The sequence below is a fragment of the Giraffa tippelskirchi genome, chromosome 2 (assembly GCF_054371585.1).
Source record: "Giraffa tippelskirchi isolate mGirTip1 chromosome 2, T2T-mGirTip1v1.2.pri, whole genome shotgun sequence".
Lineage (NCBI taxonomy): Eukaryota > Metazoa > Chordata > Mammalia > Artiodactyla > Giraffidae > Giraffa > Giraffa tippelskirchi.
In genome coordinates this window covers 5,203,349-5,229,427 of record NC_137276.1, presented here as the reverse complement: position 1 = coordinate 5,229,427, position 26,079 = coordinate 5,203,349, and the positions used below count along the sequence as shown (strand labels likewise).

At 45.6% G+C, this 26,079-nt stretch overlaps 1 protein-coding gene across 3 annotated transcripts in view; it reads left to right on the top strand.

The window, feature by feature from the left end:
- DOCK1 (dedicator of cytokinesis 1) overlaps positions 1–26,079 on the top strand; it is a 556,115-nt gene that overhangs the window by 437,304 nt on the left and 92,732 nt on the right. For all 3 annotated transcript variants that reach the window (XM_081533032.1, XM_081533022.1, XM_081533018.1), the window contains exons 30-32: positions 1,866–1,944; positions 9,403–9,503; positions 21,124–21,182. In XM_081533032.1, coding sequence (XP_081389158.1) covers positions 1,866–1,944; positions 9,403–9,503; positions 21,124–21,182 — 239 coding nt within the window. The remainder of the gene's footprint in view (positions 1–1,865; positions 1,945–9,402; positions 9,504–21,123; positions 21,183–26,079) is intronic.

Sequence of the window (26,079 nt, the reverse complement as noted above, 5' to 3'; positions counted from 1 at the left end):
GCATGAGTGTTGGGCAGGAGGTGGTGGTGGGCAGTGGTGATGGAGACCTCCTTAAAGCCCCGGGTGGCCCTGTCCTGTCCCCGTCCTCCCGGGCTAGCTGGCCTTCAGTGGCTCTGGAACTGTCCAGGCTGGGAACCTTCTGCAGGCATGCGTAGCTAAAGAGATCCTATTGTCAGCATCAGTTCCTAGTAAGTAACCTAGATTTCCCTTACACTCTGTGGCTGCTTCCTGCTGTCTAAATAGAGGAAGGATAATGAAGTTTATCATCTGTGACCTGATGCTAATTCCTCTTGCATACTGCCTTTGTGCAGAGGCAGAAGGGTCATTTAAAAAGAAGGATCTAAACTAAGCTTTGTTGTAAACACTCTCCAGAGCAATGAGACAAATCTACTGAATGAACAAGCTTGAGAAAGGCTGAGCACCGGAGTCACTTATGACATCCTCGAGTTGTATATTTCATCATGGAAAAGTAAAAGTCAGGGTATGGAAGGATGTGATACTTTGTTCTGCGTGCTCACAATGGTACTGCATCGATGAGTGGATGAATTCAAATTCCTGCTGGAACTCTTGTCAAATGACTCTCATATCTACTAAAGCTTCTTTCATTTAAACACGTAAACAGTGACTAAAATTAGCATTTGGCGGACACATGATGCTGCTGCTGCTGCTGCTGCTAAGTCACTTCAGTCATGTCCGACTCTGTGCAACCCCATACATGGGAGCCCACCAGGCTCCCCGGTCCCTGGGATTCTCCAGGCAAGAACACTGGAGTGGGTCGCTATTTCCTTCTCCAGTGCATGAAAGTGAAAAGTGAAAGTGAAGTCACTCAGTCGTGTCCGACTCTTCACGACCCCATGGACTGCAGCCCACCAGGCTCCTCCATCCACGGGATTTTCCAGGCAAGAGTACTGGAGTGGGCTGCCATTGCCTTCTCCCATGATACTGAGATCACTCTTACTTTCGAGCTTCCATGATGTTTCACCTATTGATAAAAAAGAAATGTTGCTGCCGCATCAGTAAATAAAGGAACTGTTTCACCCATCTAAGTCATCACATTACAGCTGTCCAGGGCAGTGAGCCCTGAGGGAACCCAGGATGCGCAAGCGCAGGACACTGGCCCCAGAGAGCTGTGGTGCGGATCAAAGGATGATTTTCTTGATCCCAGACTCACATCTTCCCGTATATAGAAAAACCGATAAATTCCTTAACTTGGGATAATCAGATTTCCTTTAATTAACAGTAATCTTCTGAAGTTCTGACTGCCTGACCTTTGTTGCAAAACTACTGTGTATCCTAGCTCCTCCTTTACATCTTCTGAGCTGTCTCTCAGAGCAATGTGAGATGCTATGTCCCAGGCTTAAGTCCTCAGTTTTTTTTGCCAAATGAAACATGATTCTCACCTTTTTCAGATTGTTCTGCATTTTTTTCCAGTCTACATACCAAATCAATCCAGGCCTGATCGTGTGTAACAGCACTTTTGAGTGCTTAACTTTAAAAAGCCAGCTAAGCAAAGACCAGTTTTATAATATAACACTAATACATTGTGACTGGAGAAAAGATTTAATTTGCACCTCTTCTTTTTTTAAAAGAAATAGGTTTTTTAGTGATAGTTATCATATATTACTTTCAGACTCTGTTATTTTGGTCTGTTTCTTTTATTCTGTGTGTGCTAGTTTCCTTGATTAATTTGGGGAACATCTGCATATAATTCTCTGGGCTTTGCATTGGCCAAACTTCGCAGCTTTTCACAGGACTTAGAGAGTTCACTTGCCAGACAGTCTCAGATTGTAGCTAATTGAAATGCCAAACCTCCAAAGGTGCCAAGCAGAAGTGTGTAATTATGTAATTTTCTCTTGATCTTTCAGAGTCTTCCTGCGAGCGATTAATCAGTATGCGGATATGCTGAACAAAAAATTTCTGGATCAAGCCAACTTTGAGCTGCAGGTGAGAGAAGGGGTAGACATGACCTTTGTTGGGAAATCATGTTAAAACAAATTGCTGGCCTGAGCCCGTATCTTATATTTCTAATCCTTGAACTCAGTCGGTTTCCCATTTAAGGTGTGGAAATGGAATTTACAATATGTGCTATTGGAACCCGAGGATTGAAAATGATGCCTTTGGGGTATTTGCTCAATTTAGCGAGGAAGGAGATGGAGCTGTTTCAGAGAGAAAGTCTTGAATCAGAGTGACAAGTAGAGACTCTCTGAGCAGGGAGGCAGCGCATCTCAGTTGGCGTGGCTGCCAAAATTGTCTCAGGCCGTCCTAATGTGATGAGAATTAGCCTGGGAGGCACAGTGGGTCTGCATCACTGAGCTCAGCTTGCTCGTAGAACTCGATTTTCCCCTGATATATTCCCTGCTGGCTTTGCGCTGCCTGAAGTGGCCTTTGCAAGGCAAAAGGTCCCAGCCCCTCAACAGCCCTTGGCTGTGGTCAGCTGATCCTCCCATCCAGGCCCTCCTCCTCCAGTGCTTGTGGATTGCGTGCATATGCGTGTGCATGTGTGTATGATTTAATTGATCGATTGATTTTTGCATGTCATGATTTCTCACTGCTGCTGCTGCTGCTAGGTCACTTCAGTCGTGTCCGACTCTGTGACCCCATAGACGGCAGCCCACCAGGCTCCGCCGTCCCTGGGATTCTCCAGGCAAGAACACTGGAGTGGGCTGCCATTTCCTTCTCCAGATTTCTTACTATGCATCTGCTATTTGGGACTCTCATTCCCACTGAACTTCAGATGTATTTCTGCTAATCATATTTTTGTTATTGTTTAGTTTCATTTACTAAAGTTTGCAAATCAAAGTATCAGGTACAAACAGGTTTCTAGTTTCCTGGGTAGGATTGTTCACGGAGAAAGAACCTGAAGCACTTTAGGTATGCCCAGGGGGTGGACCTACTCAAACCTGGGTTAACAGATAACAAAAATTAGACACCCGTCTACTTTCCCGTTCTCATTGTCTTCTGAAAACTTAGAGCTAAATGTGATACTCGGTTGTTAGATTAAGTTCTTAGGTGCCTATGCCCTTATTTCTTATATCATTTTTTTATTTTAATTTTTTTAAACTTTTTATTTTGTACTGGGGTATAGCCAGTTAACAAATAATACTGTGATAGTTTCAGGTGAATAGCAAAGGGACTCAGCTGTACAGATTAACGTATCCATTCTCTCCCAAACCCCGCTTCCATCCTGGCTGCCACACGACATTGAGTTGAGTTCCCTGTGCTGCACACAGGAGGTCATTGTTGGTCATCCATTTTAAATATAGCAGTGTGTGCCTGCTCATCCCAAACCATTCCTTCCCCCCATCCTCTCCTCAGCAATCATAAGCTCATTCTCGAAAGCTTGAGTCTGTTTCTGTTTTGTCAGTGAATTCATTTGTATCATTTTATTAAATTAAAAATGTTTTATCAACATTATAGACTATAAGTATGTAGTAATATATCAGGTACTGTGTATCTGGAAATGTTACTGTTTTTCAGTTTAAAATTTTTTATTATTTTCTCTGCTTAATGTTTGTTATCACGTCCTACTACACAGATACATTCTTGTGAAATATTTGTGCAATGTAAATCAGCATATTGAATAAAATAAGAAAGCCCCCTTCCCGTTTTTCACCTTTTTCTCCCTCTGCTGGGAAACTTTTTTTTTTTAATGTCAACAAATCTTTATTCATTGCTTAGTATCTACCAAAGAGTATTTTTTTAGCCGTGGGGTGTAGTTGCTTTCAATGTTACGTTAGTTTCTGCTGTATAGTGAAGTGAATCAGCCATGTGCCATGTGCTGTCATTTCAGTCATGTCCAACACTTTATGGCCCCATGGACTGTAGCCCACCAGGTTCCTCTTTTCATGGGGTTCTCCAGGTAAGAATACTGGAGTGGGTTGCCATGCCCTCCTGCAGGGATCTTCCCAACCCAGGGATCGAACCCATGTCTCTTATGTCTCCTGCATTGGAAGGTGAGTTCTTTTCCACTAGTGCCACCTGGGAAGCCCAGCTGTAGTTTTTGTTGTTTTCAGCCGCTAAGTCATGTCCAGCTCTTTATGACCCCATGGACTGCAGCATGCCAGGCTTCCCTGTCCATCACCATCTCTTGAATGAGTTTGCTGAAACTCACGTCCATTGTGTTGGTGATGCCATCCAACCATCTCATCCTCTGTTGTCTCCTTCTTCTCCTGCTTTCAGTCTTTCTCAGCATCAGGGTCTTTTTCAATAAGTCATCTCTTCGCATCAGTTGGCTAAAGTATTGGAGCTTCAACATCAGCATCAGCCCTTCCAATGAATATATTAATTATATATATACATGTGAAAAGAAAGTGAAAGTGTTTGTCGCTCAGTTGTGTCCAACTTTTTGTGACCCCATGGGACTGTAGCCTGCCAGACTCATCTGTCCATGGAATTCTCCAGGCAAGAATACTGGAGTGAGTAGTTATTCCCTTCTCCAAGGGATCTTACCGACCCGGGGATCAAACCCAGGTATCTTTACATTGCAGGTAGATTCTTTACAGTTTGAGCCACCAAGGAAACCATATGTATACATATATCCCCTCTTTTTTGGATTTCATTCCAATTGCTGGTTAACTTTTAGAATAATTGTTGTGTGTTATCTCTGAGGCTTCTTGAAGCATGTACAGTTGACCCTTGAACAATGCAGGAGGGTGGGGGAAGGTGGTTTATCTGAGTGTAATTCAACCAACAACGGACTGTGCAGTACTGTAGTATTTGCTACTGAAGAATATCTGTAAGTGGACTCAAGTGGTTCACACCCAAGAGTCAGCTATATCTTGACCAAGACTTTCATCCTTTTGGCTTTAAGCATGAATGGGGTCATGCCCTCTGTGGTTTTCAGTTTTGTCATATTCCACAGTGTAAATGCATCAACATTGGTGCAGCCATTCCTGCACTGATGACCTGCAAGCTGTTTCCAGTTTTTCCCCTGTCCAGGCAATGCTTCCGTAAACAGTGTGACATAGGCATCTCAGGGCAGCACTGCTGGTTGCTGGAAACATAATTGCCAGACTGGATGGTAAGACATTTTAAGTTCGATGGACACTGATAAATTACCATCGTAAAATGCTCTAGCAATTTTCAGTCTCACCAGCCTTCTCTGAGAGGCATCATTGTCTAGATCTTCTCCAATACCAATTTCTTTAAAATTGTTGATTCTTATTTTTGTTGATATTTCTCTGATTGCTAGTTGAGTTGAGAGTACTCACTGGCTGTGAGGATTTCTAGTATGAACTGTCTGATCATTTTCTCTACTCATTTTTCTGTTGTGCTATATGTCATATTTTTTGTAAGTTGAAATTCTTGATACAGTCTAGTTACGGGTTTAGATTTATCATAAAGACATATTTAATTTTTCTGTAGTCAAATTTGTCAGTTCTTTTATATGGCTTTTTGGGTTTTATTTATTTATTTTTTTGCTTGCCAAATCCTTCTTTGATTATAAATTTAACTGTTTTGTTTGTAGTTGGTATCTGATAATGCTTTATATTTCTGCTTTTTAAAAGAAAAAACTTTCTAACATTGAATCTATCTGTGATTTCTTTTCCTTAACCATTTTTTAAAATCAAAGTATAGTTAGCTTCAGGTACACAGCAAAGTGATTCAATGTTATACATCTATATATAGATTTATATATTCGTATATCTAGAGTTTAACTTTACTTTTCCCTACATGATTTTATGAATAAGTTACTCTTTCCCAATGATTTGCAATGCCACCTAGAAAACCCACAATTACAGATGCATGTGTGTATCCGCTCTGTTTTTTGTGTTATTAACTATGGGTTTTATACCCAGCTAGTAGAGCCAAGTCTTCCTGGTTAGGATGTTATTGCAAAATTATTTTGACTTTTTCTGCATTTCCTCTTCGATGTGAAATTCCAGATCACCTTGTTAAACTTTTTAAACATGCTGTTTACATTTTAAATGGGTTCTGTTGAGTTCATAAAGGATTATAGTGGAACTGTAACAGCATTTGGGAGAATACTTGGCAGTATTTATTTTTTACCATCCCACACGGGAATATTTGTGCCTTTTTTCATGTTCTTCATTAGGTTTTCTCCTTTTATCCATGTAGGTCTTGCCCATCAGGTGCTGAGCCAAACACACAGACGGCTGTGTATTTCAGGTGTGACTGCTGAGAGTGTGTCTTACGGGTTATGGCTGCCCCTGTGCACTGTTTTCATGCATTTGGTCCTCTGGAAGCTCCCCTCATGCCCAACACTTGGCTGCAATGAGCTCTTTTGGCCCTTATCCCTTGACAGGTGTGGTTTGATTGCTCCAGTCTAGGAGGTTCTCATCCTACCGTATCCCGGGGGAGGCTCGGGTGCTGCATGGCTGGGACTGGCTTCTGCAAGTGCTCCAGGCAGCAGGTCCTCCACACAAGGCACATTTCTATGTTTTGATGACCCAGTGTTCCCAGACACTTCCTTCTCCTTTAAACTACTCCTCCCTGTGGGCTGCTACTCCACCCTCTGCGTCCCTCTGCCCCTCCCCAGTCTGCTTCTCATTTCCAGCAAGTACAGCGCCAAGAGCTCTTATTCTCAACATTCTCCTAGTGAGCTGCCAGCTTGACATCCTATCACCTCCCCCAATCTGTGGTGTATATTTCATACAAACAGAGGCCTTCCCCTACATAACTAGAGTAAGACCACCACACTCAAGATGCTCACACCATTATCACCGCTCACCAGCCCCCAGACCACGTTCAAGTTCCATTGACCCAATCACAGAACTTGTTGCTTCTCAGGTCAGCATCGTGAATGCTGTTAGTTGTCACAGCTCAAATCATGTATAGCTTACAGGGATTTTGTTTGTTTGGTTGGTTGGTTGGTTTTTTGTTTTTTTGGCTGCAGTGCACGCGACATGTGAAATCTTACTTCCCCCACCAGGGATCAAACCCATGCCCCCTGCAGTGGAAGCCCAGATTCTTAACCACTGGACTGCCAGGGAAACCCTTACAGGTTTTTTTGATGTTTGTATTTTTATGTGATTTTTAAATTTTTTGTACTTAATTAATGGGTATTTTTAAGTTTACAGCAAAATTAAGAGGAAGGTATGGAGATTTCCCTGAGACACCCTGCCTCCAGCACCCAGAGTCTCCCCCGCGATCAACATCCCCCACCAGATGGTGCATTTGAGGCAACTGCTGGACCCACACCTACCCATCGTAATCCCCGAGTGCTTACTTTGCGTCAGGGTTCCCTGGAGATATGTTGTCCGTTCTTTGGGTTTGGACAAATGTATAATGACGTGCATCCAGTTTCATTGTCCTGAAAACCCTCTGTGCTCCTCCTACATACCTGCCCTCCTCTGAGAGTTCAGTTTCCATGTGACTTTAGTCCGCTCCAGGCTTGAACAGCTCCTCACTCTTTCTAGGCTGTCCTGTCCTCCACACATCTGCAGAACACAGGCCTGGCTTTGCGGACCGCCCCACACTTGGGCCGCCTCACGTTCCCCATGCGTTGACGCAGGCTGCACCCTGGGAGAGAGACATCACAGAAGTCATCACCCCTCCTCCCCCAGGCCAGATGCTCCCAGCTCCTGGGGGCTCCCAGTCCTGCTCAGGCTCTATGGTGGCTGGGGGAGTTTTGAGGTGAACAGCAGTCAGCCTCCTAGTTCCTCAGGGTATAAAAATCTCCGTGGGTTCCAGTCTTGCTTTACAGGTGGACATGCTGAGTCTCCAGGCACGCCGTCCACAAGGGAATCGCCTTCTTCAGGGCGTTCAACTACACTGTTCCCCTAAACATCTCCTAGGGTGGGGTTTTAAGGTTACCTGCAGCTCAGCTGTCGTCTCGGCCATGTGTGAATGAAGGGGAGGAAGAAGGAGTCAGTGAAGCTGGCATTTAAAAAGACACATTCGTATTTCTGGTGATGCTGTTTCTATGAGCAGCAGGTATGCATTAAAATACGTTCTGGGTCCTGCTGTTATGGTGACCCTGACCCCAACATGGCCAGAGACCCCTGCTAGAGCTGTGAGAGGAGGGCATTGCGAGGGGATGGGTGGGTGTCAGGGCAGCTGTGAGTTCCAAAAACAAAAGAAGAAACTTGTGCTTTACTGATCTGAGCCACCCTGTTTATTATGTTGCATCGGCCAAAAAGTTTGTTCCGGTCTCTTCCGTGACACCCTGTGGAAAAACTTCAATGAACATTTTGGCAACCCAATGAAAGGGCCTAAATAAAAGAGAAAGTTCCTTGGTGGGCAGGAAACACTGGCTTGTGAGGCCTGGGGTGGGCCACTGGAGACCCTTGTTCTGGGTCACCTTGTTCTGTTCTGCATTTTCTGTGTTTTGAGGCAAGTCTCTGAACCTCATCTGTGAGCTAAGGGGACCATCACTTACCTGGTTCCCTGGCAACCAAGTGAGATGCTCTAGTCCTGAAGAAATGCCAGTTATGAAGAGTAGCAGATACATGAAGCCTTTAGCTACATCCATGCTTGAAACTTTCCACTTACTTCTCTGGTAACTGAAGATAGTTATTGTTAACACCTTATTTTTATGTAACTCTTTATAATCATCTCACTTGATGCAATAATTATTACCTGTTTATGATTCCCTGGTGACTCAGATGGTAAAGAATCTGCCTACAAAGCAGGAGACCCAGGTTTGATTCCTGGGTCAGGAAGATCCCCTGGAGAATTCTTGCCTGGAGAATCTCATGGACAGAGGAGCCTGGCAGGCTGCAGTCCATGGGGTCCTAAAGAGTTGGACACAACTAAGTGACTAACAATTTCACTTTCACCTCTGTTTGCAAGTTTAGCGACTGAACAACAACTGTCCTTGAAATATGAACTATTGGGTCTTTTTACGTTGTTCTCAATTGTCTAGTGTTTATATATATATATTTTAGTATCATAAAAATGATAAATTATAGAAATCTATATACTGTTAGGTAAGGGGCTCCATAATATAATGTTAATACATTATTGACCCGAGATGTATTATAGCCACAGGCATTAGTTTCTGCAAAAGTCCCCTGGTCAGTAATGTGTTAATAAGAGCTAAAACATATTACATGCTCATCACCGCCTGCTCGGCACCGCTGGGGCGGTGGGGGGGTGGGGGGAGGCCCTAGGTATCTTTATTCCTTCGATCATTCAGCAGCCCTATCAGATAGGCACTGTTGAAGTTCCCGCTTTATCTGTGGAAACCAAGGCACAGAAAGATTGGGTTATTTGCCTCAGTAAGTGGCCAAGCTGATGGGATTTGAGTGTGTGCAGTCAGAGTCCACACTCAGCCCTGAACTGCACTGTGGGTGGCCGGTTAGCCATGTGCACATAGAGGACACAGCTTTCAAACATCTCACAGGCATGCGCTGGGCAAACGCTAAATGTCTTGGAGCATTTTTGAGATCCTGTATGAATCAGTTCGACACTTTAGCATCTCCTCTTCTTGGTTTTCAGCTGTGGAACAACTATTTTCACCTGGCCGTTGCTTTCCTCACTCAAGAGTCCTTGCAGCTGGAGAATTTTTCAAGTGCTAAGAGAGCGAAAATCCTTAACAAGTAAGTCCATGCAGCTCCGGATTCACGGGCAGGAGCCTGCAAGTCTATTAGCATCATCTTCTCACAGCCTCTAAGCCAACTTGGTACCAACTGAGATGTCATCGTGGTGTAATGAGAGGGTGGTTTCAGATCATGAATTGGGTATTGCCTTTTCTAACCTGTGAGTCCAGGTCAAAAATTGCCAGATTCCTTCTGGTGGGTTGCGGGTCCCTGCTGTTCAAGACTGTTAGCGCAGCACAGAATGGGAGTTTGGGGATGTAATTGCTGTTGCTGTGTGCTGTGCTGATGTCAGGCCACGTGTGGTTTGTGTGTGGCTCAATTCTCCAGCGTTGCTTTGAACAAGGAAGCTTCTGATGGAAGCTGTTGCATGTTGGCAGTGTGGGACAGCCCATCGTGCAGTGGTGAGTTGTCTGGGGCTCCTTCTTTGCCAGAGATGACCCTGGTCCTCTTCCAAGCAGGAGATCTGAAGGGCTTGACTCGCCCTTTTATTATCCTAAGAACCTCTCAGAAGCCCCAGGAAAGACAAGATTCCTACCTGGCTCTTTCAGCACTGCGTCCTGAACAGCTCCTGGTCCAGGATCAGGAAAAGAACCTTTGCATGGGGCTCTTTGCAACCCTTGGGCGCTCTGAGGACCTGTATCTTCTTTCTGCCTCAGTTTAACCAGCATCTCAGTTCTACCAGCATCTCAGTTCTACTAGCATCTCAGTTCTATGGGTGCTCAGAGGGAAGACAGTGAACCCTCATGGGGGACCTGTTCATTGATACATCAGTATTTCATCAGCACATCACGGTGCTGAGTCAGCCATCCCTGTTCATCATTTTGTGATCCTTCTGTGCCATGCTGTTCCAAGGCGTTGCCAGCCCAGTGTCTGGAGGTTAGAGATTCCAAGGTGTCTCCAAAGGGCAAAGCTGCTCAATTGTCCTTGTATCCTGGGAGCGGGTGTCTCCTTCATGGAAGTGAGGTTGGGATCCAGACAGCTCCAGCTGACAGTGGGGCCCAGTCTTTACCAAGCTCCCGGCACAGCTTACCCTTAGAGATGCCTGTGGAGAAAACCTACGTTAAACCGGAAATCTGCCTGAAAAGAGCAGGGTCTCCTTCACGCTTTGGAGGATAAAATTGATTGATTCTGAGCATTCTTCAGGTCAGGGTGCAGCCTCTCTTCTGGGCCTTTTCCTTGCTGCTGCAAGAGCTTTAACGTTCAAGGTAAAGCAACGCCAGGAAATGGGCCTTGGCCGCCGAAAGAGATGTTTGCTTCCCCATCACACTGTACCTTCTGAGCTTCAGAGCCACAGAAAATTAAACACGGCCAGCTGGTGTCTACCCTCCCTGAGTCGGCAGGGCCTCTGATCGGCCTTTTAGAACTCTGTCTCACAACCATTGGAGGAGAAATTCCAGGTTTCCCCTTTGACATTGTCTCATGGATCCCCCAAGGGAAAAAGCCCCAAGCATGCCAGAAGGTGTCTTTGCAGGAGTGTCTCAGCTTGGGTGCAGCCTGAGGGGTCCCCTTTCGGGGCTGCCAGCTCAGTGTGGAGCCATGATGGGCCCCTGAGGAGACCACGTTTCCAGTGTCTGTGATGAACCCTCTTGGCCTACAAGGCCACGTGGCTAAGATTCGATGCAGGTTCATCTATGCGTGTTGCATTTTCCCTGCCTCTTGCTGCACCTTAAACACTATCATCCATATACAATTTTAATTTCTAAATAGCAAAACCTGCATAGGAAATATTAGGAGGGTTTCTACATTGTTAAGTGGCTATGCTCCAATACAAGATAAAAAGGGTTTTTTTTTAAAAAAAATGCATGATTGAAGTAGAACCCAAGTGCCCCCCAGGTGCCTTCGCAGCCTGGAGTTGGCATGTGGTGGTGCTCAGCCTCAGTGGTGAAGGTGGCTGAGTGGTTTACTAGAAAGCATCGTGCCAGCGGACAGCCAGTCCCAAAAGGGGCCATGGGGTCCTCAGGGGTGTGGCCCCCCTTCCAAGCAGAGATGCTCTGCATTGTTGCAGCATGAGTGAGTGTCCGGGCCTGGAGCAGTTGGGACTTGGAGCAGGGCACGAGGGACCAAGTGACACAGGGATTAACCCCAGTAGTCTGGGCATATGGCTGGGTGCTGATGTCCAGCACAGTGGACATCATAATGCAGGTGGCTACTTGTTTCTAGAAGGGAAGACCAGGGGTCTGAAAGTGGAGTTGTGCCCACCCGTTTAATCGCCTCTATCTTCCCATCAGCCTGTCTGCTGCTGCCGGGTTTGTGAACCCAGCCAAGGGCCACTGTGGAACCCACACGCCCCCGGCTCCTCTTCCTCTCTGCAGGCCTCTCAGCTTCTCATATCTTCCTGGTCAACAGCGCTGTGGTCCAGAACAACAGAAAATGCCAGGATCAGAAGATCTGCCTGTTTGTTCCCTCCTGTTCAGCTGCATGTCCTCCCGATGACCTAGGTTGGGGAGATAATTATGATATTTATTCCAGAGGCGTTCCCCAAAGCGCACGGGAGTAACATAAAAGAGTGGGCCATACCATGCAGAGCACTGATTATGTCCAACCCAAATTGAGTACAAGATTTGGCAATGAACCACAAAATAAATAACCCTTAGAAATCAAAGTCCATAATAAGAACATTTAACTGACTCACCTTCAGACATCCTTGGAGCTAGTGACTCCTAACAAAGGACAGAGAAGTCGACAGAATGCTAAACCTGACCGTCATTAATTCCCCCACCTCCATCCTCCCACACACTTTGTACGTTCCAGGGGCTCAGCATATTTTGAGTCCAGTGTGAAAGAGCTGCCTTAGAATTAGCAGCCAGTGTGGCCATTTTAGTCTGTAAGACATCATGTGTCCTAGTGTGGACCATGGAATGGTGTGACTGCAAATGAGCTTCTGTGTTCAGAAGCAGACTTCTTTCTGAAAGAGGAAGGGGCTCATGAATGGGCCTCCAGCAGATCTAAGCATAAAATGCTCATTTACAGCTGTCTGCTGAGAGGGTAACGCTTGATGGCCAACCCCTGCCTGTTCTTAGAGGACAGGTTTCACTACTGGACCAAATACCATATTTAAAAAAAAAAAAAATCATCATCTTTCCAAACACTGGGTTCTAAAACATTAGTGAGGAGTTCAGTTTATACACACTGCTGTACACACAACTTTTTAGGGAAAGTGAAAGGAAAAAGTACACGGTGACAAGCCTTGCTTTGCACGTGACCTAATCAGAAGCTGTGGTAGAGCGTTACAAATTATAAAAGAAAATATGATGTTTAATTTGTGTTTGTTCTATTTTTTCCCCCAAGAGGCTCAAATTATTACAAATAAATTCACTATATAATAAGAATTAGAAGGGAACCAGAGGAGATAGACTCAACAAGCTGTAACATGTGCCAAGGTCCTTTTGACAAAGTTAAGTGAACTGCTTTTGACTTGCTTACATTAGTGATACTATATTCCTTTTCTTTTATTTGAAGTATAGTTGATTTACAATATTTAGTTTCTGGTATATAGCAAAGTCTTGCTGGGGCTTCTCCTTTGCCCTTGGATGGGGGTATCTTTTTTTGGTGGGATCCAACATTCTCCTGTAGATGCTTGTTCAGCAGCGAGTTGTAATTTTGGAGTTCTCACAGAAGATGAATGCTCTAAGCCTATAGGAGAAGCTCTATACAGTCAGCTAAAGCAAGACTGGGAGCTGACTGTGGCTCAGATCATGAACTCCTTATTGCCAAATTCAGACTTAAATTGAAGACAGTCGGGAAAACCACTAGACCATTCAGGTATGACCTAAACCAAATCCCTTATGATTATACAGTGGAAGTGACAAATAGATTCAAGGGATTAGATCTGATAGACAGAGTGCCTGAAGAACTATGGACAGAGGTTCCTGACATTGTACAGGAGACAGGGATCAAGACCACCCTCGAGAAAAAGAAATGCAAAAAGGCAAAATGTTTGTCTGAGGAGGCCTTACAAATAACTGTGAAAAGAAGAGAAGCAAAAGGCAAAAAGAGAAAAGGAAAGACATACCCATTTGAATGAAGAGCTCCAAAGAATAGCAAGGAGAGATAAGAAAGCCTTCCTCAGTGATCAATGCAAAGAAATAGAGGAAAACAATAGAACGGGAAAGACTAGAGATCTCTTCAAGAAAATTAGAGATACCAAGGGAACATTTCATGCAAAGATGGGCACAATGAAGGATAGATATGATTTAGACCTAACAGAAGCAGAAGATATTAAGAAGAGGTGGCAAGAATACACAAAAGAACTATACAAAAAAGATCTTCATGACCCAGATAATCACGATGGTGTGATCACTCACCTAGATCCAGACATCCTGGAATGCAAAGTCAAATGGGCCTTAGGAAACATCACTGGGAACAAAGCTAGTAGAGGTGATGAAAAGGTTTTGTTTTTTTTAAAAAATGCATGATTGAAGTAGAACCCAAGTGCCCACCGGGTGCCTTCACAGCCTGGAGTTGGCATGTGGTGGTGCTCAGCCTCAGTGGTGAAGGTGGCTGAGTTGTTTACTAGAAAGAATCATGCCAGCAAACAGCCAGTCCCAAAAGAGGCCATGGGGGTCCTCAGGGGTGTGGCCCCTTCTCCAAGCTGAGATGCTCTGCGTTGTTGCAGCAATTGAGTTATTTCAAATCCTAAAAGATGATGCCAGCAAGTTTGGAAAACTCAGCAGTGGCCACAGGAATGGAAAGGTCAGTTTTCATTCCAGTCCCAAAGAAGGGCAATGCCAAAGAATGTTCAATCTACTGCATAATCGCACTCATCTCCCATACTAGCAAAGTAATGCACAAAATTCTCCAAGCCAAGCTTCAATGGTACATGAACCGTGAACTTCCAGATATTCAAGTCGGATTTAGAAAAGGCAGAGGAACCAGAGATCAAATTGCCAACATCCACTGGATCATCAAAAAAGCAAGAGAGTTCCAGAAAAACATCTACTTCTGCTTTATTGACTATGCCAAAGCCTTTGACTGAGTGGATCACAACAAACTACGAAAAATTCTTCAAGAGATGGGAATACCAGACCACCTGACCTGCCTCCTGAGAAATCGGTATGCAGGTCAAGAAGCAACAGAACTGGACACAGAACAACAGACTGTGTTCCAAATCGGGAAAGGAGTACACCAAGGTTGTATATTGTCACCCTGCTTATTTAACTTATATGCAGAGTACATCATGAGAAACGCTGGGCTGGATGAACCACAAGCTGGAATCAAGATTGCTGAGGGAAATGTCAATAACCTCAGATATGCAGATAACACCACCCTTATGGCAGAAAGGGAAGAACAACTAAAGAGCCTCTTGATGAAAGTGAAAGAGGAGAGTGAAAAAGTTGGCTTAAAGCTCAACATTCAGAAAACTAAGACCACGGCATCTGATCCTATCACTTCGTGGCAAATAGATGGGGAAACAATGAGAGACTTTATTTTCTTGGGCTCTAAAATCACTGCAGTTGCTGATTGCAGCCATGAAATTAAGACACTTGCTCCTTGGAAGAAAAGCTATCACCAACCTAGACAGCATATTAAAAAGCAGAGACATTACCTTCCCGACAAAGGTCCATTTAGTCAAAGCTATGGTTTTTCCAGTGGTCATGTATGGATGTGAGAGTTGGACTATAAGAAAGCTGAGCACCGAAGAATTGATGCTTTTGAACTGTGGTGTTGGAGAAGACTCTTGAGAGGCCCTTACACTGTAAGGAGATCCAACCAGTCCATCCTAAAGGAAATCAGTCCTGAACATTCATTGGAAGGACTGATGCTAAAGCTGAAACTCCAATACTTTGGCCACCTGATGCGAAGAACTGACTCATTGGAAAAGCCCCTGATGCTGGGAAAGATTGAAGGTGGGAGGAGAAGCAGGTGACAGAGGATTAGATAGTTGGATGGCATCACCGACTTGATGGACATGAGTTTGAGTAAGCTCCAGGAGATGGTGATGGACAGGGAAGCCTTGCATAGTACAGTCCATGTGGTTGCAAAGAGTTGGACACAACTGAGTGACTGAACTGAACTGATATAGCAAAGTGACTCAGGCTTTTTTTTTCAGATTTTTTTTCCGTTATGGGTTATTGTAAGGTATTGAATGCGTTTCCCTGTACTGTGCAGTAAACCACTCTTGTTTATCTGTTTCATACAAAGCACTGTGCATGTTAATCCCATGCTCCTCATTTATCCCCCCACCCTGTCCTTTCCCCTTTGGTAGCCCCAAGTTTATTTTCTGTGTCTCTTTCTGTTTTGTAAATAAGTTCATTTGTGTTCCATTTTAGATTCCACACATAAGCAATATCCTATGATACTTGTCTTTCTCTGCCTGCCTCCTTCCCTTAGTGTGATCATCTCTAGGTCCATGCAAACTGCTGCAAATGGCATCGTTCCATTACTTTTATGGCTGAGTAATATTCCGTTGTCAATATATACTGTATCTTCTTTTAGTGATGTGGTGTTTTCCTGACCATGATAAAACTTTGTGTAGTGGAGGACACATATGACCCTATGTCTAGTAAGGCTTATTCCCATCAGTCTGGAGTCCCACCTCCTCCCACCTCCCCGGAAGTTACCAATCTATCCCATAAAGACAAACATGTCTTAGCCCACCGATCATCTCCCCCAAGCTCCCTCCATGCCTCCCCTCTCTCCCCTCCTCCGCCCACCGGCCACCTCCTGTCTGGGCTCCCAGAACCCCGTCACAGGTTTTCCTTCTCCCATCTTAGCCTCTCTGCGCCGGTGTCAGATTCCTCCACCCAGCCATTCAGTGATGGAGCTCCTCAAGTCTGGATGATTCTGCTGTCTCCTCTTAAGACAGCATTTTTCAATATCAGCCCTTGTGCAACTCAGCCCTTTGTTGGGCTAGGATAGCAACTTAACAGGCTGTTGTATTAATTTTTTTTAGAGCCATCTGCCGTAAAGTAACAATTAATACAAACCAAGCAGCTTGAAGCAACAGCAATGTATTGTCTTTCAGTTGCAGAGACCAGAGGTTGAAATCAAGGCTTCGACAGAGTTGGTTCCTCCTGGAAGCTCAAAGGGAGCACTTCATCCATGCCTCTCTCCTACCTTCTGGGGGTGGCCCTGTCCTTCGCTATGTTAGGGCTCCCATCCTGGGTGCTCCTCAGCTGTGCCTTCATCCTCACATGGCTTTCCAACCTGTGTCTGTGTCCTTAAATGTCTCCTTTTCCTGATAAGGGTGCCAGTCATTGGAATTAAGGCCTGCCTTGTCCAGCATGACCTCATGCTAACAGGATTACTTCTGCAAAGACGCTCTTCCAGACACACTCTCATTCATGGACAGTAGGGATCAGCATCTTAACAGATTTTTATGGAGGACACAATTCAGCCCACACCAGCCAAGACCAACATACCTCTTTCTTTTCTTTTTTTTTCCCCCCACTGAAATAGAGTATAAGAAAGCATTAGAGTTCATGGCAGGTAGTAAAATTAAGTGTTATTTCATGAAACTTTTGTACACATGTATTTATGTGTGTGCCGCTTTGTATATTTCTCATTTCAAGAAAATTTTTGAAACTTATTGATCTGCCTCTGAGGTCTTCGTTCACAGTACAGCCCTCCTCTTAAGGGGAAGGAGTAAGGCAAGCTCCCTGTCCTCCAGCCTCCCTGCCTTCTGTGGTCCATATACCTACCTGCCCGACCCCCTCCCTGCCACAGGGCCTTTATACCTGCTGGTTGCATCCCATCTCTGTCTGAATTACGGCTTTCCTTCTTAAAATCTTAAGAGTCGACGTTACTCTCAGAGCGAGCTTCACCCACAGCCAACCTGGACCCACTCCTCCATTTTTTCCTAATGAACCATGATCATGGCCCTTCAAGAAAAACTATATACACGTACGTGCATGTCTTGGGTCCATCTCTGCTACCATGGTAACAGGCCCCACACGTCTGTGGCCTGTGTCTCTTCTCCACCTTACATTACTGTTCTCATATTATCTCTGTGCTGGCCTCCAGGACAGATTCAGTAAATCATGAAGCAATGAGTGATGCTTGCTGAACAAATTAATCTCAGTGACCGTGGAAACCATGGGGAGGATGCTATGAGGAGGCCCAGTCTAAGTTTCTAAAGGGAGGACCAGCCTGACTTCATTGTTTGCTCAGACAAACAAGGGCGACATCTCCTTGTTCTCCCCTAAGCCTGGGAGACATGCATCACGCCATCACTCCCCGGATACCACAGAGGAAGAGACCGCGGGTCAGAGTGGTCAGGTGACTTCCCCAGTGTGCTGGGACTGGGGCTCAGATTGGCCTGACCCCTGAACTCGGACTGTCTCTGGTGGACATGCTGTCTCTGCTTCTTGGGGTGAAGATTCAGGCCAGTAGGTGCTGAGATGAGGCCGGGGAGAGCAGAGTCATGCTGTCTTGGGTCAGAGCTATAGGCCTGGGTGTGGGCTCTGAGATCTATCCAGGCTCGCATCTGAAGGATGCCTCCTGGGGGCCCCTTGGGCTGGCCCTTTCGAGGTGTCCACTCACCGTGTGGGTGGGCACAGGAGAGCTGGGTGTCAGAGAGCCTGCTAACCCCAGCTTTGCGGAGACAGGCGTGTTGTTTCACCAGCAGGAATCTGTGCTTCCTCAGTGGGAAGGTGGCTGTGGGAACATCTCTTTCCTCACCGCGTGGGCTTACCGCAAGAATTAAACGAAACACGTGCGCCCTGAGGGTTGGGACAGTGTGTCTCTCACGGATGCCTGCCTCTCTGGTCCTCAAGGTGCGGGCTGGGGGAGGGACAGGGGTGTGTGGGCGTCTGCAGACTTGCAGTCTCTTCTCCTCTTGCCCTGTGACCTTGGCCAAATCATTTTGCTTCCCCGCCCCCGAGGAGTAGCTCTGTTCCCTCAACCATCAGTCGTCAGACATGGACTTTTTTACAGTCCCTAAGGCCACCAGCGCTGGATCCCAGGTCCTCTTCATGGCTGCACGTCTCTCCTCCTTGGGAGACGATCTCCGAGTGGTTCAGGAATCCCTCCTAAGTTCTGGTGACAGCGGTGACTCCATCTGGGGATTACGCTGAGATGTGTGTAGATTCATCAAAGCTGCCTGCTCTATTAAAGCTGGAGAAGAGATCAATCTTGCTGCCAGGGAGATTCGGTCCCGTCCTTCACCTTCTAGCTCATTACGCCTCCTGTACCAGCCTTGCACTCTTGTGTCTTACTTGACTATTAAAACGGCATTTTTAGCATCTTTATCCAGGAGGCCTAACTCTCATGAGGGATATATGTGCAGATCTTTGCTAATCCTCCCTGTTCTCAAATACTTGTGACGACGCATCACTCTCCACAGAGAAGATGGTAAAGGGTAACTGAGCAGTACTGAGCAGTGTAACGCAAGCATCCTTGAGTCCCCCAGCACTCAGGCAGCCCGGGGAGCAGGGACACTGTGTGGAGAAGCAGGGGGCAGGGCCGGCTCCCCTCTCCTGCGGTCCCTGCATCAACTTCAACTCTGGACGAGGGGCCGGTTGCCACAGGGCTTGAGACATCCATCGGCTCCCTCCCGGTGATCCAGACCGAAGTGGTGAATGCACTACAGCTGGGGCTCCCCTGCCCGTCACCTTTCTGAACCTCGGGCTTCATTTGAATCAGTGTAAGACCTGAGAAAGGAAGTTCAGTCAGGGCCAGAGAGGCTCGGACTCTGATGGATCAGCCTGGCTTTCACCACTTGTATTTTTCAAGAGCTACCATGTCAGACTGGGAAGCAATGGCTTGGTAATTACAAGGGTCTTTAGAGCTTGTGATAGTAACTGACAGCGCCCGCCCCGGGACAGGCTGTCACCTCCTCTGGGCCTCTGGCCTCCCGCCTCGCTGTGCTGCAGTCTGCACACCTGGCAGCCGGGACTGGGTGTTGGCATTCTCGGGGTCCTCCCTGCAATGCTGTGCTCCCTGCTACCCCAGACATGTGCTCCGCTGAGAGGCAGCTCATCCCCCTGGACAGCGAGCATCCCCCCAGCCTGGGGAGGAAGCATCTGCAGTGGATGGAGCACGGTTTTCCCTCCCCGATCCTCCTCTCCTGGCAAATGCGGGGAGGATGGTCTTCCCAGTCATCATGCAGCCAACCACCGCCTCGCCTGGCCTGGGCTGCTGGGACCCCTCTGTCATTCCTAGGGGAGCAAAATGGGGATGAAAGACAGCTCTACGAACCTCAAAAGGAAGCACACCTTACTGGTGCTCAGATCATGTGTCCCTGGGGTGTTTTGGGGTGCCAGCTAGATACTGAAGGGTGGCCGGGTCCCTGCTCACTGTGGCAAGGTGGTGGGAGCAGACCCGGGCAGAAAGCCCCTCTCTCTCACTCACCGAATTTACCTGCCCCAGTATACTGCTGGGCAGTGCTACGTTCACCTCGGAGGACCAGATTGTCCCCGGAGGAAGGGTGGTAACACTGCCCTCTCTGTTCAGTGTCTCCACGTGTACAGCCTGCTGGCACCTGTCCGATTGGGATGTTCCCAAGGTTGACTTCTCCAAGGGGAGCTGCCGGATGTGTTCATCTTTCTTGGTTGTGATGATCACAGGGTCTGTAGTCCTTTCCTGCTGGAAGTGACAGACAGGTGCTTGGGGCACACGAGACTCTGATGAAAGGTGGCACCAGCTGGGGCTGTTGAGGTACCAGCCCGATCTCTGCCTCTGGAGCCACAACTCGGTCACCCGTAATCAGAGCTTTCTTCCCAAGTCAGCTGACACGGGGACACACGGGGCAGGCGCCGATCCACAGCTGCGACGCTGCAGCACTGTGGGATAATTTTGCAAATTATTATTTTTAATATAATCAGCCTTTTCCTTAAGCAATAAAGGGAAACATTAAATTGCTCACAAACTAATAAAGGTTTATCTTCTGAAGCATCAAATTCTGTTTACTCATGAAACACACACCCCCTCTGCTGACCCACTGGGAAGAAAATTAGCATTTATTTTCCCGGGTAAACAAAAACGGGCGGGGGCGAGGGGGATGTTTGTTGACATCTCGTGGTGTTAAGTCCTTCCTTACATTGAAAATGATGAAGAAGGATGGGAACTGGGAGCTCCACGGAAGAGGCCTTCCCGGGTCTGATTGCCTAAGACTCCAGGGCTTAATTTAACATGTGAGACCTGTTTATTGTGTGCCGGGCTGTGCAATGTCATCTGGTGTCTGGTGCCTGGATGCTAATGATATGCATGCAAAGCAAACTCCCCCTCAGGCCCAGGGACCAGGTTCTCTTTCTCCTGCCGTGAGAGACTAAACAAAGGAGAGGCATTTCTCTGCACCATCTCCCCCATGTTTCCACAGAGGGGAGGACCTTATGTAATCCATGGTGATGGGTAAGCGAGGTTTTCGGCTGAATTCCTCCTCCTGCAATTCCCTTCGGGGGCAGAAGAAGTTGATGCTTTGACACCCTCTTTATCGGCCTCAGGGATGGGAGACTTTCATTGAACGGAAAAATAATCCAAGCCTGGACTTCCCCGGCGGCCCAGTAGGTTAGGGCTCTACGCTTCCAGGGCAGGGGTCGCAGGTTCAAAAACCTGACCGGGGACCTAAGATCCTTCATGCTGCGTGGTGCAGCCAAAAATAAAAATAAATAAAAATAATCCGAATCTGATGTTCAAACGCTCCGTTGAGTGACTCGGTGTTTTTCCTGTCGCTGGTTTTCAGGTACGGAGATATGCGGAGACAGATTGGCTTCGAGATCAGGGACATGTGGTACAACCTCGGTGAGTAACTGGGATCTCAGGGCATCGCGGTGAACATCGTGAGTCAGTGGTGGGCAGCGATGCTGGCCCTGTCAGTCAGCTTTGCAGCATCTTAAAAATCCAAACAACTCCTGGCTGCCTTTGCAGTTAGCGCTTTCAGTGAATAAGAGATGGAGACCACAGTAAAGGGAAGAAAATCTGCCTGTGAAGGAGACAGAAAAGTCTGGAGCGCGCCCTCTCGTGTCAGGCGAGCACAGCTCTGCCGTGGAACGCTTGCTCCTGCGTGTCACTGCCGTTTCCTCCACGTTCCATGAATCAAACCATGTAGCTCATCCTCCTGGCACGCATGCCATCACTTAAGGATTCAGTTTCACATAATCCACCTTCAGAGGGGTTTATTTGCCAGCTCAAAACTGGGCTGTCTTTAGGTGGTGGTAGGATGAGTACTTGTGCAGTCAAAACAACCAGGGATGTGTGTGTTTAAGATAAGAAATGAGCACAGGCCTTTTTCACTATCAATTCCCTCTTAGTGTTGCTTTTCTCGCCAAGTGTTGGTATGGTGTGTGTTCACTTTTCATTTGTCTCAAGATAATTTTTGATTTCCTCTTTGATTTCTTCTTTGACCCATTGGTTGTTCAAGAGTGTGGTTTAAAACTTCCATGTGTTTGTGAACTTTCCCATTTTCCTTCTGTTACTGATTTCTAGCTTTACTCTATTGTGGTAGGAAAAGATACTTGGTATGATTTCAATATTTTTAAATTTGTTAGTGGTTTCGTGACCTAACATGTGATATGTCCTTAAGTGCTCCTTGTGGCCGTGAGAGAAATGTGTATTCCGCTGCATCTGCTAGGTGAAATGTTCTGTCTGTCAGTTAGGTCCATGGTCTATAGTGCTGGCAAGAAAGATCTCCACTAAACAACCCAACATTACACTTCAAGGACTTTAAAAAACAAACAAACAAAAACTTAGAATCTTCAGAAGGAAGGAAATAAAAAGGATTAGGGCAGAAATAAACAAAATAGAGGAGAGAAAAATTCAATAAAATTAAGAGTTGGATTTTTGAACAGATAAAATTGATAAACCTTTAGCTGGATTACTCAGGAAAAAAGGAAAGGAGATGCAAATAAATAAAATCATAAGTGAAAAAGAAAACGTTAAAAGTGATGCCACAGAAATAAAAGGGAGCATGTGAGACAGTATGAACAATTATATGCCAACAAATTGAGCAATCTAGAGGAAATGGATAAATTCCTAGAAACATACAACCTACCAAGACTGAATTATGAAGAAATAGAAAGTCTGAACAGGCCAATAATGAGTAAAGAGAATCATCTTACAACAAAGAGAAGTCTAGGACCAGATACCTTCACTGGTGAATACTACCCAACATTTTAAAAAGAACGAATGGCAAGCCTTTTCCAACTTTTCCCAAACACTGAAGAGGAGAGAATACTTCCAAACTCATTTCATGACATGAACATTACCATGATGCCAGAGTCAAAGACACTACAAAGAAAGGAAACTATAGGTCACCATCTCTGATGAACACAGAGGCAAAAATCCTAAACCAAACGCTAGCAAACCAAATTCAACAGCACACTGAAAGAGTCATACCCCAGGATCGAGTAGGGTTTATCTCTGGGTTGCAAAAATGATTCAACACATGAAAATTAGTTAAAGAGATACACTACATTGAATGAATGAAAGATAATAGTCATAAGATTATCTCAATAGATGCAGAAAAAGCATTGACAAAATTTAGAACTCTTTTGTGCTAAAAACTCAACAAACTAGGTTTAGAAGGAAGGTAACTTAACATAATAAAGGTCATATATCATCAACCAATATCATATTCAGTAGTGAAGAACTGAAAACTTTTCTCTAAGATTAGAAATAAGACAAGATGCTTACTCTCACCCCTTCTACTCAACCTAATACTGGACGTCCTGGCCAGACCAGCTAGGTAAGAAAAAGCAGTAAGAAGGACCCAGATCAGAAGGGAAGAAGTAAAATTATCTGTTTGCAGATGACATGATCGTATATGTAGAAAACCCTAAACACTCCACCAAAAAGTATTAGAACAAATAAATTCAGGAAAGTTGCAGAATACAACATAGAAAAGAAAGTTACATTTCTACACATACTGTCTGTAAAAGAAATTAAGAAAACAATCCCATTTATAATAGCATAAAAATAAATAAAATATTTAGGAATAAAATACACCAAAATCAACTCATAATGCGCGAAAGACTTAAACATAAGGCATGAAACCACGAAACTCCTAAAGGAAACCATAACTTTTTAACATTGGCCTTGGCAATGATTTCTTGGAAATGACACCAAAAAGTCAAGTAGACTACATCAAACCAAAAAGCATTTACACAACAGAGGAAGGGAACAATAGAATGAAAAGATAGCCTATGAAGTGGGAGAATAAATTTCCCAACCCCAGGTCTGAAAAGGCATTAATATCAACAATATTTGAGAAACTCCTACAATTCTATAGCAAAAAACAAACAAATGCAAATAAACCAATTAAAAAATGATCCAGTGATTTACATAGACATTTCTCTCAAGAAGACAGACAGATGGCCAATAGGTATATGAAAAGATGCTCAACATCACTAGTCTTCAAGGAAATGCAAATCAAAACCACAGTAAGCTATCGCCTTACACCAGTTGGATGGCTGTTATTAAAAAAAAAAAGATGAACACATGTTTGCAAGAAGGTAGAGAAATTGGGACTATTGTATACAGCTGGTGGGATTGTAAAACGGTGTATCCGCTATGGAAAACAGCGTGGAGGTTCCTCAGTAAATTAAAAATAGAAGTGTCCCATGATCCAGCAATCTTACTCCAGGTTACTTATCCTAATGAATGGGAATCAGAATCTGGGTAAGATATGTACTCCTATGTTCACTGCAACACTGTTCACAATAGTCAGGTACGGAATAAACCTGTACATCCACTGATGGAATAATGGGTGAAGGAAATGTGGTGTATATATATGTACAATGAGATGTTATTCAGTCTTGAAAGAGAGAGAAATCCTGTCGTATGCAAAAGGAACAAAGACCCTGAAGACCATTGTTAGATGTGAAATAAGCCAGTCATAGATGGACAAACATCACATGAGTCTTCTTATATGAGGTCTCTAAAGGAGTCAGACTACTTAGAGCAGAGAGCAGAGGGGTGGGTGCGAGGGGCGGGGTAAGCGGGGGAGCCATGGAGGCGCTGATCAGAAGCTGAAATGCTTCATTCTTGCATGATGCATGCGTTCTGGAGACCCACTGTTGTACATACTAACGTGCAATTAATGACGCTGTGTTGTACGTGTAAAAATTGAAGGTAGAGCTCATCTTGTGTATGCTACAATAAAACAGAGAAGTAAAATGATAAGATATTAGCACAATGAAAACGATTTTATTAATAAGAGAATTAATATAACAAAGAAGTTCTCTATTAAAATGTCAGCCAGTATGGTGCATGCCTGGGTGTGAGGCCTGGAGTCGCTTGGGGACCCTGTAAGCAGCTTAAACGTCCAGAATCAAAGTACTGGCTGTCGGTGTGAAAGATCTTGGCTACATCCCCAACACAGAGCCCTCCAGGCTCCATCCTGTCCTTGGTCTTCCTGCCATCCCTGGGGAGAACGCAGGCGCCCTGCGTTCCCAGGGAACAGACCGAGTGAGTCCCTCCCCAGACCGAGTGAGTCCCTCCCCAGCCCTCGTCCTGCCTTGACCCTGCCTGGCTGCGTGGCCTCTGTCACGTGACTCACAGGGCTTTCCTCACTTAGCTTTCTAGGCTGTAAGATAAAGAGGTTGGATGGAAACTTCCAAGAGCCTTCCAAGCCTGAAGTTCAATAATTCTTGTTGCATATATATATATATATATATATGATGATCTCAGTAGGGAAAAGCTAAGGCTCCTAGAATAGGTAGGAGGACTTCTCATGATTCATTTTAATTGATCCAGCTCTGACGGGTGCATCTGTCCTGTTTCCTGGCAGGTCAGAGACTTCGGGACTCCCGCCAGGAAAGTTCCGTGGATAGCCCCTTTCGAGGGAGGGGCAGGTGAGGGCAGGCAGGGATGGAGGGAGTTTTTCTGGCTGGAAAAGTGGGAGCCAGGGGCTTTTCCAGATGCCAGGGTCCAAGTATGCTATGGGCTCCGCCTTCTGTGGCTGGGCCGACAGCTGGCACCCAACCTGCTTCTACACCAGGGCCCTCTCTGAACTCACCTTTCACCCCGGCCCTTCCTGAGAGAGTGGCAGCACCTTCTTCTGAATTCTCCAGTGTCAACTCCAAAGTCCAAACTGTGAGATCATCTGTTTTCCCTAAAAGAACAATGCCAGGTGTGTTTTCAAATGCTTCCTTCCAAAATGCCTTGGTAGTCTTTTTTTCATTTAGGATAAGTAGAGACAGCCACCCTGGTAAACACTCAGACAGGTTATTAACACGCTAAAATGCTTCCTTCTTGTTTGATTAGTAGTTGCTGTCTCAGCTCAGCTCATCCGGGACTGTCTCCTCCTCTCTGGCCTTCAAGTGAAGGACCCCTTCCTGGCACAGAGGGAGCCTCCAGAAGCCAGCTCGAGCCCCAGCTGAGCAGACCAGTGGGTGCTCCTGGCACTCGGGGTGTTTTTTTTTTTAATTCAAAGTGTTTTCGAGGTCCTCTCTGGAATCCCTGAGATTGATCACTGTTTGAAACTGGGTGCTCATGCTGACCGGTGGAGCCTTCATGGAGACCTGGAGACGGCTTCACAGGGAAGCTCAGACTTCCCCGGGAGAGAATGTGTCCAATTCCTCCCTGTCCATTGCTGATTGGAACACATCAGAGCTGTGTTTGGCAGCTTTTCACCTGGGACTTTTCACTCTGCCATAACAAGCGGCCAGGAGGCCAAGTGTAAACCGTGACCGTGATCCAT